Source organism: Acipenser ruthenus, chromosome 20 (genome assembly GCF_902713425.1).
Source record: "Acipenser ruthenus chromosome 20, fAciRut3.2 maternal haplotype, whole genome shotgun sequence".
Taxonomy (NCBI): Eukaryota; Metazoa; Chordata; class Actinopteri; order Acipenseriformes; family Acipenseridae; genus Acipenser; species Acipenser ruthenus.
Genome location: NC_081208.1, coordinates 10,137,011 through 10,152,015, shown reverse-complemented (window position 1 = coordinate 10,152,015; position 15,005 = coordinate 10,137,011). Strand labels below are relative to the sequence as shown.

At 40.5% G+C, this 15,005-nt stretch overlaps 1 protein-coding gene across 1 annotated transcript in view; it reads left to right on the top strand.

Annotated features, from left to right (window-relative positions):
* The window catches only part of LOC117425708 (arf-GAP with coiled-coil, ANK repeat and PH domain-containing protein 3), a 185,592-nt gene that overhangs the window by 78,896 nt on the left and 91,691 nt on the right, over positions 1-15,005 (top strand). Inside the window, exons 2-4 of the mRNA XM_058993464.1 lie at positions 935-992; positions 8,202-8,321; positions 9,720-9,773. Of these exons, the coding sequence (XP_058849447.1) occupies positions 935-992; positions 8,202-8,321; positions 9,720-9,773 (232 nt within the window). The remainder of the gene's footprint in view (positions 1-934; positions 993-8,201; positions 8,322-9,719; positions 9,774-15,005) is intronic.

The window sequence follows — 15,005 nt, the reverse complement described above, 5'->3', positions numbered from 1 at the left end:
TTTGAAGTGAGAATAGAGGCTCAGATTTAGACTGCCAGTGAAGTGCACTCCTGATATGATCTGTTCTGCAATGTGGTGAAACAATCAAGTCATAAAAACTAGCGGGTTGATTTTGATCAACCTATACCCTCCTGCAGGGTAAACACAGCTGGATTTATTTTAGAGCATTTAATAATGTCACCATTTAAGCAGAATTGAAAACAATGCAAAACAACAATGTTGCGTGAATTCTGAATCGCACTGTATATGTATCAAAAACATAAACAAAGACTAGAAGAGGCATTGCTAGCACAGTACAGATTCTGATCAGGACTCGTAACAGATCTCTAATCTGAACAGGATTCGGTCTAACCGGGTTCAGATCTACAGACTAATACCAAAACAGATATGTGGCAATCCGGTCGGGTAAACTGATTGCCTGTTCTCTTGCAACAGGTAATCAATTATTGTGTTATTATCAATTATTATCAATTAAAGTCATGACTCTTCTGGTTGTATAAACCCTAATATCCTATATCACTACCTAAACAACACGTGTTGAAAATGGATTGTGCGTGAAGTCAATGGCGGTCTTAGTGAATGGTTAAGTGATTGCTTATGGTTACTTTGAGCACTTTATAGGTATCTATGTGGAGCTTTACTCTTACTTGGGGTGCTACAAGCAAGGCTATACTTCATAGATGTTGGTGTTGCCTCACATCTGTGATACTGGCAAGTGTGAAACGAACAATTCTGTCATGTAAGCTGGCAATCAGATGAATTACATTTAGTTGATAATTTATTGGAACAAGAATGAGTTGGAGTAAAATTCTAATTTGACATTTTATTCATGGACTTTCAGTCACAAGTCAAAAGAGAAGTCACGAGGTCCATGGTAACATGTGGGGATTTATAAAGATTTCATATGAATTCCTTTCATTTTTTCTTTTTGCAGGGCCACCATAGATGAGGTGGAAAATGATGTGGTTGAAATTGAAGCAAAGCTAGACAAGGTAAGAGTAAAAAACAAACTCCCTGACTGCTGTGGTTACAGAGCTAACTGGAGATCCCCTGCATCTCCATAGTGCTCTGAATACATCTGCTAACTGGAGATCCCCTGCATTTCCATAGGGCTCTGAATACATCTGCTAACTGGAGATCCCCTGCATCTCCATAGCGCTCTGAATACATCTGCTAACTGGAGATCCCCTGCATCTCCATAGTGCTCTGAATACATCTGCTAACTGGAGATGCCCTGCATTTCCATAGGGCTCTGAATACATCCTGCAGATCCCCTGCATCTCCGTAGTGCTCTGAATACATCTGCTGCAGAAAGATTCCCCAGACTTTCTAAAGGGGAGGGGGGGCTGATTTGGAGGTACATTACATGTGACACAGTTGTACAGTATTTCAGGCTTTTCCCTTACAGAGAATTGAACCTACAGTATGGTCTTGTTCCTGTTTAACCACGATACATATGTTAGGTTTCATTTCTCTCTGCATGCTTTCAGTTGTAACTGTAGGGACTTTTCCTAGATGGTCAATATGCCAAGGAAGTCATTTTTGGGGCCCACATTAAAAAATGAATGGGGAACCTTATGTGCTAATCGTGTCCATCTGTCTGTCGTTAACCCTGTACACAGTGAACACAATAACTGCGCCCACTCTTCATCAGACTTCTCACACACTCCTAGCCTCTTATAGATGATTGCATTTAGCTATAATCTGATGGACTAGGTTTTATAACCTGGACTGTGCAAATATTACATGATTATGAGGACCCTCCTGTATGTGCATGCAGTGATTATTAGAAATTCGGTTCACGATGTGAACAGTGAATGTGGCTCAATTGTCAGTGTCTGCTTGAGAGAGGCACAGGGCTCTTCAGCTCAGGATTTCGGTGTACTTGCTTGCATGGTTCCTGCTAGGATATTGCCTGACTGCATCCACTCCATTTTCCTTCACCTTTTGTGAGCATTCAGTGCACCAAAGAAGTTAACGGCGCTGTATCACTTTGCACAGCCAGTGGGCTCTTTTTGTTTATGTGCTTGTGGTTCGTTTTATAGAAACCACATGCTGTCCATGGGCAGGCTCTCGTAGTTGAGTAAGCATTAAGATCAGTCAGCAAGGGCCATTTTCAATATAATCCCATCACTCCCTTTGGACTGCCATTAATTCATTCAGCATGTTTATTCTAAATCAATTCTGTCTTGTGGATTCTTTCTACTGTATGTAAGGCCTGCAACAGCAAAAACAGAGGAACAGAACTCTTAAAACAATAAGAAAGCAAAGAGTATTGTCAATAAGAAATTATATTGTCAGTTAGATATTGTCTACTGGTTTTATCAATTTCAGATAAGGCTGTTCTTGGCTGGTGCTTGAAGAGCAAATGAAGGGATTTTATTTACATTTCTGGGCATGAGACATCACTCTGAACAGATTCATCGGTGCAGTGCTACCGCCAGGTTCTAACGAGGACATGACTTCTGGTAGTCACAGATACAGCAGACCCGAATGATTGTGCTTGTTCCAGGAACATTTTTCACTGGACGAATCAACCGCAGTGGTATGCAGTATGAAAATAAATGTAATTTAAGATTAAAGGGATATATAAAGCTAATTGCAGAAAGTGTGATTTATAGCATCATTTTAAAAAGAATGGTGCCATTACCTGAGAAAAGAAGGCCCTTTGAGCCCTCCCAGTTTATTTAAAGATTTAAGACCCACAAATCTCCAGACCCACATGTTTATACAGCAGTACATGTAGGAAATGATATACTTAAAATATACATTAACGCAATTTAAATATGCACCAATATGTTAAAAACACAGTAGATACATAGACAATAGCTGTCTAATCTAAGACCTCTGAGAATGTACACAATTACATTGTCAATCCTCAGGGTGTTTTTTACACGACTGAACCCTGTTGTTTAATTACTGGAAACGGCTGGCAATGTGCCGGTGAGACGGTCATTTACACTAATTAAGCAGAATCCATTTCATATTGTGCTGATTGTCTCAGTAGTGTGATAAAGTCATGGAATAGCTGGGGCTGTGTAATTCACTGAAGCATTTTTATATAGAACCTCTGGAGGATACGGTACAGTAAATGTCTTACCATAGCAGCCAAGTGAGTAATACTGCCTGGAATGTGATGAAAAAACACTTGTTTTCTGCTAATGAGGAATGACCAGAGCCTGTCCAGAGTGTGCAGCATCGTAGAAGTTAAAGAGCTGTCTGGAATGCACGTGTACTGGTGCTACAGCAAGGGTGGCAATAATCCAGAGCAATGAAAACATTCATCTGTACAGGAAATGACTATACAGTATATGGCTCTAAATCTTTTTCTGTGTGTTATTTTCAAGACATTCTAAATTAGACACCATACATTTTATTGATGATGGGCTAACGAATTTTGGTTTATTTCAGTATTTCTAAATTCAGTACTATAGAGTGTTTAATAGTTATGGATGATCCTCTGAGTTTAATGGGGATTGTAGGGTATATAAAGAAGCACCGGTTTTGTGTTCAGCTAAATGAAATTCAATCATGTACAGTATTTGCACTCATGTTCACCTCGTGTGTCAAATGAGCTAACCAGCTGCTTGTGCTGCTGCAGCTGCAGTGTAATGCATTGATGATGTCATCGTTCCATTTGCAGCAGATGCTTTTAAATGAACAGTGTCCTTTGAAGGTAAATGCAAGGACCTGAAACTGCCTAATGTGCATGTGCCAGAATGAACAATTACAGAATTAAGAGGGAGGGGAGCTAAGTAGCACAGCAGGCTCCATTTGTTTGGATGTCTCTTAACCTGGTGGTCCACACCTCAAAAACCACTACGCAATTCAACGCGATATACCAGGGAAGTCAGTTTCAGTTGGTTTTCAATGGAACCATGCGGCACAGCAAGATACCTCACAATGCAACGTCTCAAAACTGCTACACAATGTGGCACAATTGGCAATCTGTAGCCCATGTTCAGATCAGGCTTGAAGGACGCTTGCAGAGCTGTGCAGAATAACTCTCTGTATTGACCATGCATTCTGTTTCTGTTGCATGTGTAATGTAGGCTAGATCTACCAAAGGGTCTTTATATTAATAAGCACGAGCACAATCTAGTGCACAGCAGTGCATTGCCATAAAAACAACGGGAACCTGATCCACAGGCTAGATCACTAACTAACTCTGTATGATCTATCTTGTGTTACATATATCTGTGAAAGAACTGAAGTGCATCACCTGCACTCAAATGATGCACTATTTGTGTAATTGGAAAGAAGGAAAAAATATGTGCTTTTCCATGAATGGTCCCACTGTGAGGTGTCACGTTTTTGTGTTCGGTGGATGTGATCTCGACTCGTAGCAAGCAATCATAATATTCCCATCAAACCGGAGGCTTTTCATTTCACTCCTGCTTTTCCTGCTCCCAGCTGTTTTCCCTGGCTTGGAACAGCTGGGTGTTCCATTTCAATCTCTCCCCCTGATTGATGTCCTGTGAGTGTTTGGCACATTGCCAGAATGTGTGTGTGTATGTGTGTGTGTGCGTGTGTGTGCGTGTGTGTGTCTATTGAGGGGAGGGGGCGGGGGCTACAGGGTAGAAAGTTGGCCGTCATTCACTTTAATAGCTAAAAGAATTGAGGGGCTCCGTTCTCTAACACAGATCCTCAAGAACACAGAGGGGCTCCGTTCTCTAACACAGATCCTCAAGAACACAGAGGGGCTCCGTTCTCTAACACAGGGGCTCAAGAACACAGAGGGGCTCCATTCTCTAACACAGATCCTCAAGAACACAGAGGGGCTCTGTTCTCTAACACAGATCCTCAAGAACACAGTGGCTCCATTCTATAACACAGATCCTCAAGAACACAGAGGGGCTCCGTTCTATAACACAGAGGCTCAAGAACACAGAGGGGCTCTGTTCTCTAACACAGATCCTCAAGAACACAGTGGCTCCGTTCTATAACACAGATCCTCAAGAACACAGAGGGGCTCCGTTCTATAACACAGAGGCTCAAGAACACAGAGGGGCTCCGTTCTATAACACAGAGGCTCAAGAACACAGAGGGGCTCCGTTCTATAACACAGAGGCTCAAGAACACAGCAGGGCTCCGTTCTCTAACACAGAGGCTCAAGAACACAGAGGGGCTCCATTCTATAACACAGATCCTCAAGAACACAGAGGGACTCCGTTCTATAACACAGATCCTCAAGAACACAGAGGGGCTCTGTTCTCTAACACAGATCCTCTAGAGGCTATGTCATCACCTTGCATTTATACAACAGAATACCTCTATTCAATCAAGGACTAAATGGAGAGCTGGCTTTACCAGTAGTAGATCTTCAGATTCATTATAGATTCAATAGGAAGTCATTTGTAATGCTTTATCTAGATTCTTCCAAATGACTGACTCTTGAGAGACCCGTTATTGATTTATTTACAGGGGAATGCATTTTAATGTAATTTCACACTTAGAAGCACTTTCTGTAACGTTAGAAGCAACTCCAGTGACAGCAAAAGTAATTTGTAAGCAGTCAATATACTCCACTCATGTTCAAATGTATAAATGCAAAATAACTTGGATGCAACCTTCATTGCCCACTTTTCTCCCTGGACCTTTCTTACTAAGTATATGTTCTCTAGACATATTATGGAATGCAAAATTGGTCTGCAAGCTTCCGTGTGATAAGTCTTAGCGAATGGTTTTGGTTTGGCAGATGTCTGGGAATGAATCATGATCAGAAGATAAAGGATCCAGCACTTATCAATACCATCCCTGCAGAACATGTGGAGCTGACTGGGAAACATTTGAGAGTTGATGTCATGTCCATACATATTAAACCTACAGCGCATCACATATTACTTTGTTCGGCTCAATTTCCTCTGCATATGGGATTAATGTGATGTGTGCTTATTTAACAGTATGAAAATGTTCTCTAGAGAAAATGATTGAAATTAAACTAAACAATACATTATATAATGTTTGTGTGTGCTTAGGAGTGCACCATTCTGTTTACATATAAAACTACCTGAAATACTGGTTTGATATAAATACATGAATCAAAACCAGTGCACTCACAAACAGAGGGTCCTCATAGCCATGTAATAATCGCACAGAACTCGAAAGGTTAAAAATATTTGAATAAAATTCAGAGTTTAGTGGATTATAGCCAAATGCCAGATCATCTTGCAAGGCTTTGTCAGCACATTTACACCATGGTGATCTGGATCATCTTGCATGGATTTAGCACATTCACACCATGGTGATCTGGATCATCTTGCATGGCTTTAGCACATTCACACCATGGTGTTCTGGATCATCTTGCATGGCTTTGTCAGTGCAGATTCACACCCTGGTGATCTGGATCATCTTGCAAGGCTTTAGCACATTCACATCGTGGTGATCTGGATCATTATTATTATTATTATTTATTTCTTAGCAGACGCCCTTATCCAGGGCGACTTACAATCGTAAGCAAATACATTTCAAGTGTTACAATACAAGTAATACAATAAGAGCAAATCATCTTGCAAGGCTTTGTCAGCACATACACACCCTGGTGATCTGGAGCAGAGACTGCAGTGCTAAGTGAGCAGACAGAGGTGTATTTATCTACCTCAACTCAATCAGCTATGTGGGAACTCATTATGTGCACAGCCCCAGTGCAAACCTCTTATCCAAGTTTTATTACTAACAATGCAGAAGCACACAACAAATAAAATGCAATTACAACTAATAAGCATTAGAGGTTGGGGTCATGGGGCTCCATTGTAAGCAGTGTCCCTAATCTAATAGAGTTAGTGAGTAAGAATTGAACCCTGGCCTCCAGGTTGCTGGTCTGAAAGAGCCAGGCTCCAAGTTCATTACATCATCAGTGTTGACCAGACCACTTCCCCTGTCTCTTATTGATGTTTAATTAATCCTTTACAAGAAAGCAGTGTTAAAAAGGTGCATTCTCAACACATACACACATTCACTTATAAGACGGTATTGTTTGATCTTTCAGTTAATGTGATGATCCAGTTTTACTTGGGTCTACGGTTTTTAGTTTTCAGTTGATCATTGTGTGTATATTGTACAAAATATTCAACTTGGAATAAACAACCAATTTGGACAGCTAACCATTTTTTCAGCTAAATTAGAAATATTGCAGAAAACGCATTATTCTTACATCCACTAGTGTTGCAGAGGTACAGGTTAATGGTGTACCAGCTGTGCTTGGAGGATAGACATTGAAAAATTCTAAGAAGTCACCAGAATGTCACAAATCACAGATTGTGTGGGCCTGTGTTACAGCTATAATACTTTTCATTTAGACCCTGCTGTTAAATGGGTGCTGTTTATTGCTGAGTGTCTGTTTTGGAGTTAGTTCATGATGTCTTCCTCTCTCTGTTTTGGAGCTGGTTCATGATGTCTTCCTCTCTCTGTTTTGGAGCTGGTTCATGATGTCTTCCTCTCTCTGTTTTGGAGCTGGTTCATGATGTCTTTCCCTCTCTGTTTTGGAGCTGGTTCATGATGTCTTTCCCTCTCTGTTTTGGACCTGGTTCATGATGTCTTCCCCGCTCTGTTTTGGAACTGGTTCATGATGTCCTCTTTCCCTCTCTGTTTTGGAGCTGGTTCATGATGTCTTCCTCTCTCTGTTTTGGAGCTGGTTCATGATGTCTTCCCCTCTCTGTTTTGGAGATGGTTCATGATGTCTTTCCCTCTCTGTTTTGGAGCTGGTTCATGATGTCTTCCCCTCTCTGTTTTGGAGATGGTTCATGATGTCTTTCCCTCTCTGTTTTGGAGCTGGTTCGTGATGTCCTCTATCACTCTGTTTTGGAGATGGTTCGTGATGTCCTCTATCACTCTGTTTTGGAGATGGTTCATGATGTCTTCCCCTCTCTGTTTTGGAGCTGGTTCGTGATGTCCTCTATCACTCTGTTTTGGAGCTGGTTCATGATGTCCTCTTTCCCTCTCTGTTTTGGAGCTGGTTCATGATGTCTTCCCTCTCTGTTTTGGAGCTGGTTCATGATGTCTTCCCTCTCTGTTTTGGAGCTGGTTCATGATGTCTTTCCCTCTCTGTTTTGGAGCTGGTTCATGATGTCTTTCCCTCTCTGTTTTGGAGCTGGTTCATGATATCTTTCCCTCTCTGTTTTGGAGCTGGTTCGTGATGACCTCTATCACTCTGTTTTGGAGATGGTTCATGATGTCCTCTTTCTCTCTCTTTTCCTCTGAAGCTGGTGAAACTCTGCAGTGGGATGATAGAAGCTGGAAAGGCCTACATCAATGCCAACAAACTGTTTGTGAACGGCGTCCGAGACCTGTCACAGCAATGCAAAAAGGACGCCATGATTTCAGTAAGTACAATGTACAATGCCCTAATTAGGGAAAAACAACACTGCCAAAAATAAATAAATGCCTGTAAGAAGAAAAATGTAGGAATACTTTTTTCAAAAAATATTAACATGGGAGCTCATTTCTTACCTAGCTCTAAAAATCTGCTTGATTTTGGAGTCAGAGAAAAAATGAGTTACTGTTTTATTATTATTATTATTATTATTATTATTATTATTATTATTATTATTATTATTATCATCTTAGAAACATTTTCTTAGTAAGAAAAGCCTGTTTTGAATGTAAAATAGCAGTATTTGACCTGCTTCTAGTTTGATTTGAATTTTTTATAATTAAAAAGGTTGTATTCCTTTCAGGTAATGTATTTGCACTTGTATTTGCTAAATAGGGCACCTAAACTGTTGGGTGACGAGACAGACAACATTGCAGTTTGGTAAGCGATCAAGATTTGATAGCGTTGATTCTAAAATGGACAACACAGAGACATAAACTCCCATGCTGCTAGAGATTTCTGATTTACCCCCAAAATATTGTATGCCTCGTCACCCAGCAGTGCTAAGCTAACTTATTGTATGTCTTGTTGCTCAGCAGTGATAAGCTGACTTATTTGTAATTTAGCTTCTTAATTTAGCAATAGATTTCATTCCTCTGAGTTCTGTGATTTAGCTTCCAGCACAATGCTTAATTCCCACCCGCACTCATTTCACAATTACTTACAAATCCAAACCACCTGGTATTAGCAAACCTTCTGCAAAGCTCATCTCCATTTGAGTTTTATTCTTAAATCTTGCAGTTAAACCAACACACCTAGAATGTGGATTTTAAATGTTGTTATTTATTTAGACTAGAGCAGCAAATGTTTTTGTATTCAATTGGCTTAATTGAACACTAAAGAGCTGCAGATGTCTTTACGTTTGCCTTTCTGTTTTGTGGTGTTTGTGATCTTTATGAGTGGTTCTGGGCTCTGTTGATCCAATATTAAGTTATCTAAATTCTCTCTAAATCTGCCTTTACTTGGATTGAAGTTGCTTAGAGGACGGGACTGAACAAATGTCCTCATTTCATTCAAATCATTTGACAATGTGACCTTTCAACCGTGCCAGCACCAACTAATACCTTAATAGAGGAGCAGCAGAACCCAGGACCACTTAGAATGAATGCAAACACCAGACTGTCAAGAAGAAGATATTGAAATGATATTGACGAATACTGACTATGTAATCAGTGCTATGGCCAATAGCTTGGTTTTGATAGAATAGCTGGGATGCATAACACCAGATTGAGAGATATATCTGAGGAATAAGTGTATACCACCTGTCTTTCCTGTAATTCCCCAGTGAAAACACATCAATAGTTACAGTGAAATCCCCTCTGATTGAATTCTTTCTGTTTCATTTCAGGAATGTCTTGAGAAGTGTGGAGAGAGCCTTCAGGAAATGATCAACTACCACATGGTAAGCTGCCATATTACTATACCCCTGCATTGTACAGTGTAGAGGAGTGGCTGGACCAGTCCTGTTGTCATGTTATTGGGGATATATGGAGGCTGCTGTCTGTCTGTCTGTACTGGATGTCACACTTACAGTTTTGCACACCTAATATCACTTCATTGTTGTTACCCTCTGCTTATATTAACCAGAGTGAGATGCCCACATATAGAACATAAGAAGGTAAGGAAAGTTTGGGAAGGAGAAGAGGCCGTTTGGCCCATCATGGCTCCTCCAGTGTGAGCACATTGTTACTCCTACTAGGGCATCTAATTGAATAGGGACACAATCCAGTCATTTTAGATCTTCACCTGGTAGACTATTCCACACATTTATAACTCTGTCTGAAAACGTGCTTCCTACCTTCTGTTATAAACTTAACAGTTACTCAGTTTCCATGTATGCCCTCTCAATAATTGTGTAATGAGGTAACTAAAACTGGGCACAGCATTCTAGACCCTTGTATACTCTTAGTATAACCTCCCTAGAGTGGTATTCCACCCTTTTTGCAATGTAGCCTAACATTGTAACATCTTTTTGAATTGCTTAATTGGGATAATTGTAATGATGAGTCCACTGTAACACTGCAATCCTTTTCAAAGTCTATTCATTCCCTATTTCCATCCTGTTCATTTTCTACATATAATGTGATTATTATGCCGAATATGAAATACTTCACATTTCTTAACGTTAAAGTTCATAGAAAGAAATCATTAACTCCAAAGAGTAAGTGGCTTCAAGTAGCTTTTTTAAAATTCCCTGAATATTTTAGAATGTTTTCAGTCCTTCTGAGTGGTTCCGGGTGCTGCCACGCTGAGATTCAGTCTGTACCTGGCTTTGAGCTGCTTCGAGCCTGTCCAGAGAATCCTAAGTGCCAGGACAAAATAGCTTTCCTTATTCCATTCACATCATTTGAAATGTCACCTTTCATTTCCGCCAATCCTATACTCTCTGTGTATTTAATATAGAGTAGGCGGGGCAGGCAGAGTTGAAAGGTCATGTTGTCACATGATTTCAATGGAATGAGGAAGGCTGTTCAGTGTCAGCGGTCAAATGATAACAGAACCCAGACTCCTTCAGAATGACTGTCATCACTATCAAACAGTAAGAGAACGGGCAAAAAGGAAATTAAATGACACTTGAAGCCACACTCGTCATAGCTTGAGTTTTCAATGTGACCTCTGAATTTCATGCCCTAGTTTTCTTAATTGAAAACCAGCCTTTTTTCTCCTGTTGGAAAGTCTTTAATTGAAACCACTAAGAAAGGACTCTTGCGGTGCTAAAGACTAGTAAACAGAGGCACTTTGACTTCCGTGCTGGTGGGGCTGTTTTGATCTAAAGGGCTGTAGGAAAATGCAGTGCTTGTGGAATAAAATGTGTGGTTTGAATTGAATTTAGCAACTCCTCTCAATCTCATGCGAAGTGTGGATGCTAATCCGGTCCTCCTTACAAAGTGTTGTAACAAAGACAGGCTTTCCATTTAGAATAGCAATGTTGCATAATGTAGCAAAGAACCATCGGAAGCAGGCTTTGTTCTCTGCTTTCTAAAGCTCTAAGATATTGTCTGGTGATTGAATGGTTGCCAGTCTTCCAGGTTATACAGCAGAGAGCTTTGTCATCACAGTCTCTGACCATAAAGTCACACTTAAAGAGCAACTTGGTATGGAAATGAAATGTCAGAGTTATCTTAACTAATGTATTCTTGTTTTCTTTTTAGTCTAATCCTGATGACTTTTTAAAGCACTCAATAAAGCTCTCAGATTCATGTCTCCCTTCCCATTACATCTGGTACACCGTTAACCTGCCCCTATGCCATTCTCTGCCCCTAGTGGATTTAAGAAGTACTGCATCTGTTCTATATAGTATTTGTTACTGATGTTATTTCTTACATCCACTGCAGTGTTACAGGGGGTAGTTACATGGTTACACTCTGGTGTAGCAGTGGCATAGCTAGGTGATCAAACACCAGCAACCCCCCCCCCCCCCCCCCCCCTCCCCCATAAGCAAAAGCAGGCGATTCACCACCAGCAGCCCCCACCCCCTGCACGAAATCCATGCAACGCCAGTGTTATTATCCATCATCATCAAAAAATCTCCATCCAGCCCCAAAACAAAATCCTGGCTACGCCACTGTGGTGTACCAGCTGCACTTTTAATGTCTCTTAGAGGTACAGGGTGCTCCAAACTGTTTTGATGACTGACACAGTAAATTATATACAAAGTGAACCTTTACAAAACAAGAAGAATACATTCATTAAGGTAATGGCAAAAATTATCTGCATAGCCAGGCATAGATTCCTGCAGTGCAGCAGTATTTATATATAGCTGTAAAGTTTTAATACAGTGGATTCAAATGTGAAATCCGTTATTGTTTGATATCCTCTGTGTTTTTCACTGCAAGTATTTTGAAGATCGTGTACCCCCCAGAGGATGGCTCTTAATTTGACAGTGAACTCATAGTGACCCGCTGGCTATCAGACTGAAACCCGGGAAGAGATGTTCCAGGGAAGGTCATTCTTTGGCTGTTGCAAGTCGGGGTGACCCAGTCTAAAATCGAACAGTAGCATACAAGCTAAATCAGAACCCTGTCCCCTGCAGGAACATGGCATGGCAGATTGGTTTCTAGCTCTTTGATGCCCCACTGTTGTGGCCTCTCTTAAAAGGCTCTTACATAAGAGTACCATATAATACTAGTTTAATAAGAAAGACAAGCAAACCATTAGCAAGGAATAGAAGAAGTAACAATAAACCAAATATGTATGCATATAAAATGAATTCATTACTTTTAAACACAATCAGCTACTTTATTAATTAGTAGGAACTAAAATAAAACCAGCAACAAAGAGCGCCCATTAACATGTGAATTGTGATGTTGCTGAGAGGCTATCCATTGTGTGGAGCCCTGAAGTGTCTCTGCTCCTCCAGTATTGGGAGGTGTTCACGCTCCACTAAGAGGTAGGAGCTGCACTGATTGAAGAGAATGCTGGAACATTACCTCCAGGCTATTAGATATGACTGATTGCATCACTGGGAGGTCACAGGCGACACAAACCACTGAAGGTTCAAATTGCATCAGGGGTCAGGAAAGGGTAGGCCAAAGATCGGAGGTTAAAAGACTGGAACGGACTGATTAGTGTTTTACTTCCTACAGAGAACACAGTGCTGGACTTCAAACACAAGCACCAGAGATACAGTCTGCTGCACACACGTTTAATGTGTTGTGCACGTTAAAGTATGTTGTGAAATGTAAAAGCTGCATCTCCCTGTTGTAATTAGCTTCAAATTACATGTTCTTCTTTTTTAACTGTCCCTGTACCTTTTTATTATGTTTAAAATCTTTGTAAGTTGTTGTTATTGCAATTACTAAAACATTGTGTGTGTGTGTGTCATTGTGTGTGTCTGTGTGTGTGTCATTGTGTGTGTGTGCATGTCATTGTGTGTGTGTGTATGTATGTGCCTGTGTGTGTGTGTGTGTGTGCATGTCATTGTGTGTGGGTGTGTGTGTGTGTGTGTCAGTGTGTGTGTCAGTGTGTGTGTGTGTGTGTGTGTGTCTGTGTCACACGGCTGGCTGAGTGGAGACGTCAGAACCAGAAGATAAATAACACTGTCCCATCTTTTGGGACAGTGCCCGAAGAGCCACATGGACGGAGCAGTGCATGGTGATGTGACTGATTTTGCCACAGGCAAAACACCACAGCCCTGCTTCCTCCTTTCCCCCTTTGCTCTGCTGTTGCTGCTTCTTCAGGCAGTTTTTTCCCTTTTTTTTTTTTTTTTTTAAACAGTCCTGTGTTTTTTTTGTTTTTTTTTTGCACAAAACACCTCTCCTGATCTGACGCTTGGAGGCGCTGTTATCCCACTTCTAAAACCATATGTCACACGGCTGGCTGAGTGGTGACGTCAGAACCAGAAGATAAATAACACACAGGACAGATGAAATGAAATGATGAAGACGCTTGTTTGCGCCGGTTTATTATAAATAAAAAGGTTTTAACAAAACACAGGACACGGCACTTTACGCCAAAATAAATAGACAAACAAAACAGACTAACATTAACAAACAGTGGATGGACAGACACACAAACACGGTGAGTTTAAATAAACACTTCTTCTTCTTATTATTCTCTTTGTTTGTTTTACCTCCTCTCCACATCCGTTCTCCACTCACCGAACACACAACCCCGAGTGAGTGAAACGTGCACCATATATACTGTTGTGCCGGGATTCAATTACTAATTAATTATTCACTTGAATCCCAGCACGTGAATTAATTGTGCAACCTCGTGCTCGCATATTATATACTTTAAATGCACGTGAAGTGATGTGCAATCCTGTGCCTAAACACAATTATACATTTTAAATAACTCGTGCTGCACGCACCCATTTATATCCCGTGCAGCCATATCTATACACCAACATTAACACACCACACGCAACATACAACACAGAAATGCACACAGGGGCGGAGCACATTGCCACTGTCTGTGTTTTTGTTTTTGATAAGTCTGTGTTAGGGTGTTTTCTTCCCAATTCAGGAGCTACTCTTCAGTTCTCGGTGTCCACCACACAGAGATATATATATATATATATATATATATATATATATATATATATATATATATATACAGACGTGCTCAAATTTGTTGGTACCCTTACAGCTCATTGAAATAATGCTTCATTCCTCCTGAAAAGTGATGAAATTAAAAGCTATTTTATCATGTATACTTGCATGCCTTTGGTATGTCATAGAATAAAGCAAAGAAGCTGTGAAAAGAGATGAATTATTGCTTATTCTACAAAGATATTCTAAAATGGCCTGGACACATTTGTTGGTACCCCTTAGAAAAGATAATAAATAATTGGATTATAGTGATATTTAAAACTAATTAGTATCACACATGTCTCCAATCTTGTAATCAGTCATTCAGCCTATTTAAATGGAGAAAAGTAGTCACTGTGCTGTTTGGTATCATTGTGTGCACCACACTGAACATGGACCACAGAAAGCAAAGGAGAGAGTTGTCTGAGGAGATCAAAAAGAAAATAATAGACAAGCATGGTAAAGGTAAAGGCTACAAGACCATCTCCAAGCAGCTTGATGTTCCTGTGACAACAGTTGCAAATATTATTAAGAAGTTTAAGGTCCATGGAACTGTAGCCAACCTCCCTGGGCGCGGCCGCAAGAGGAAAATCGACCCCAGA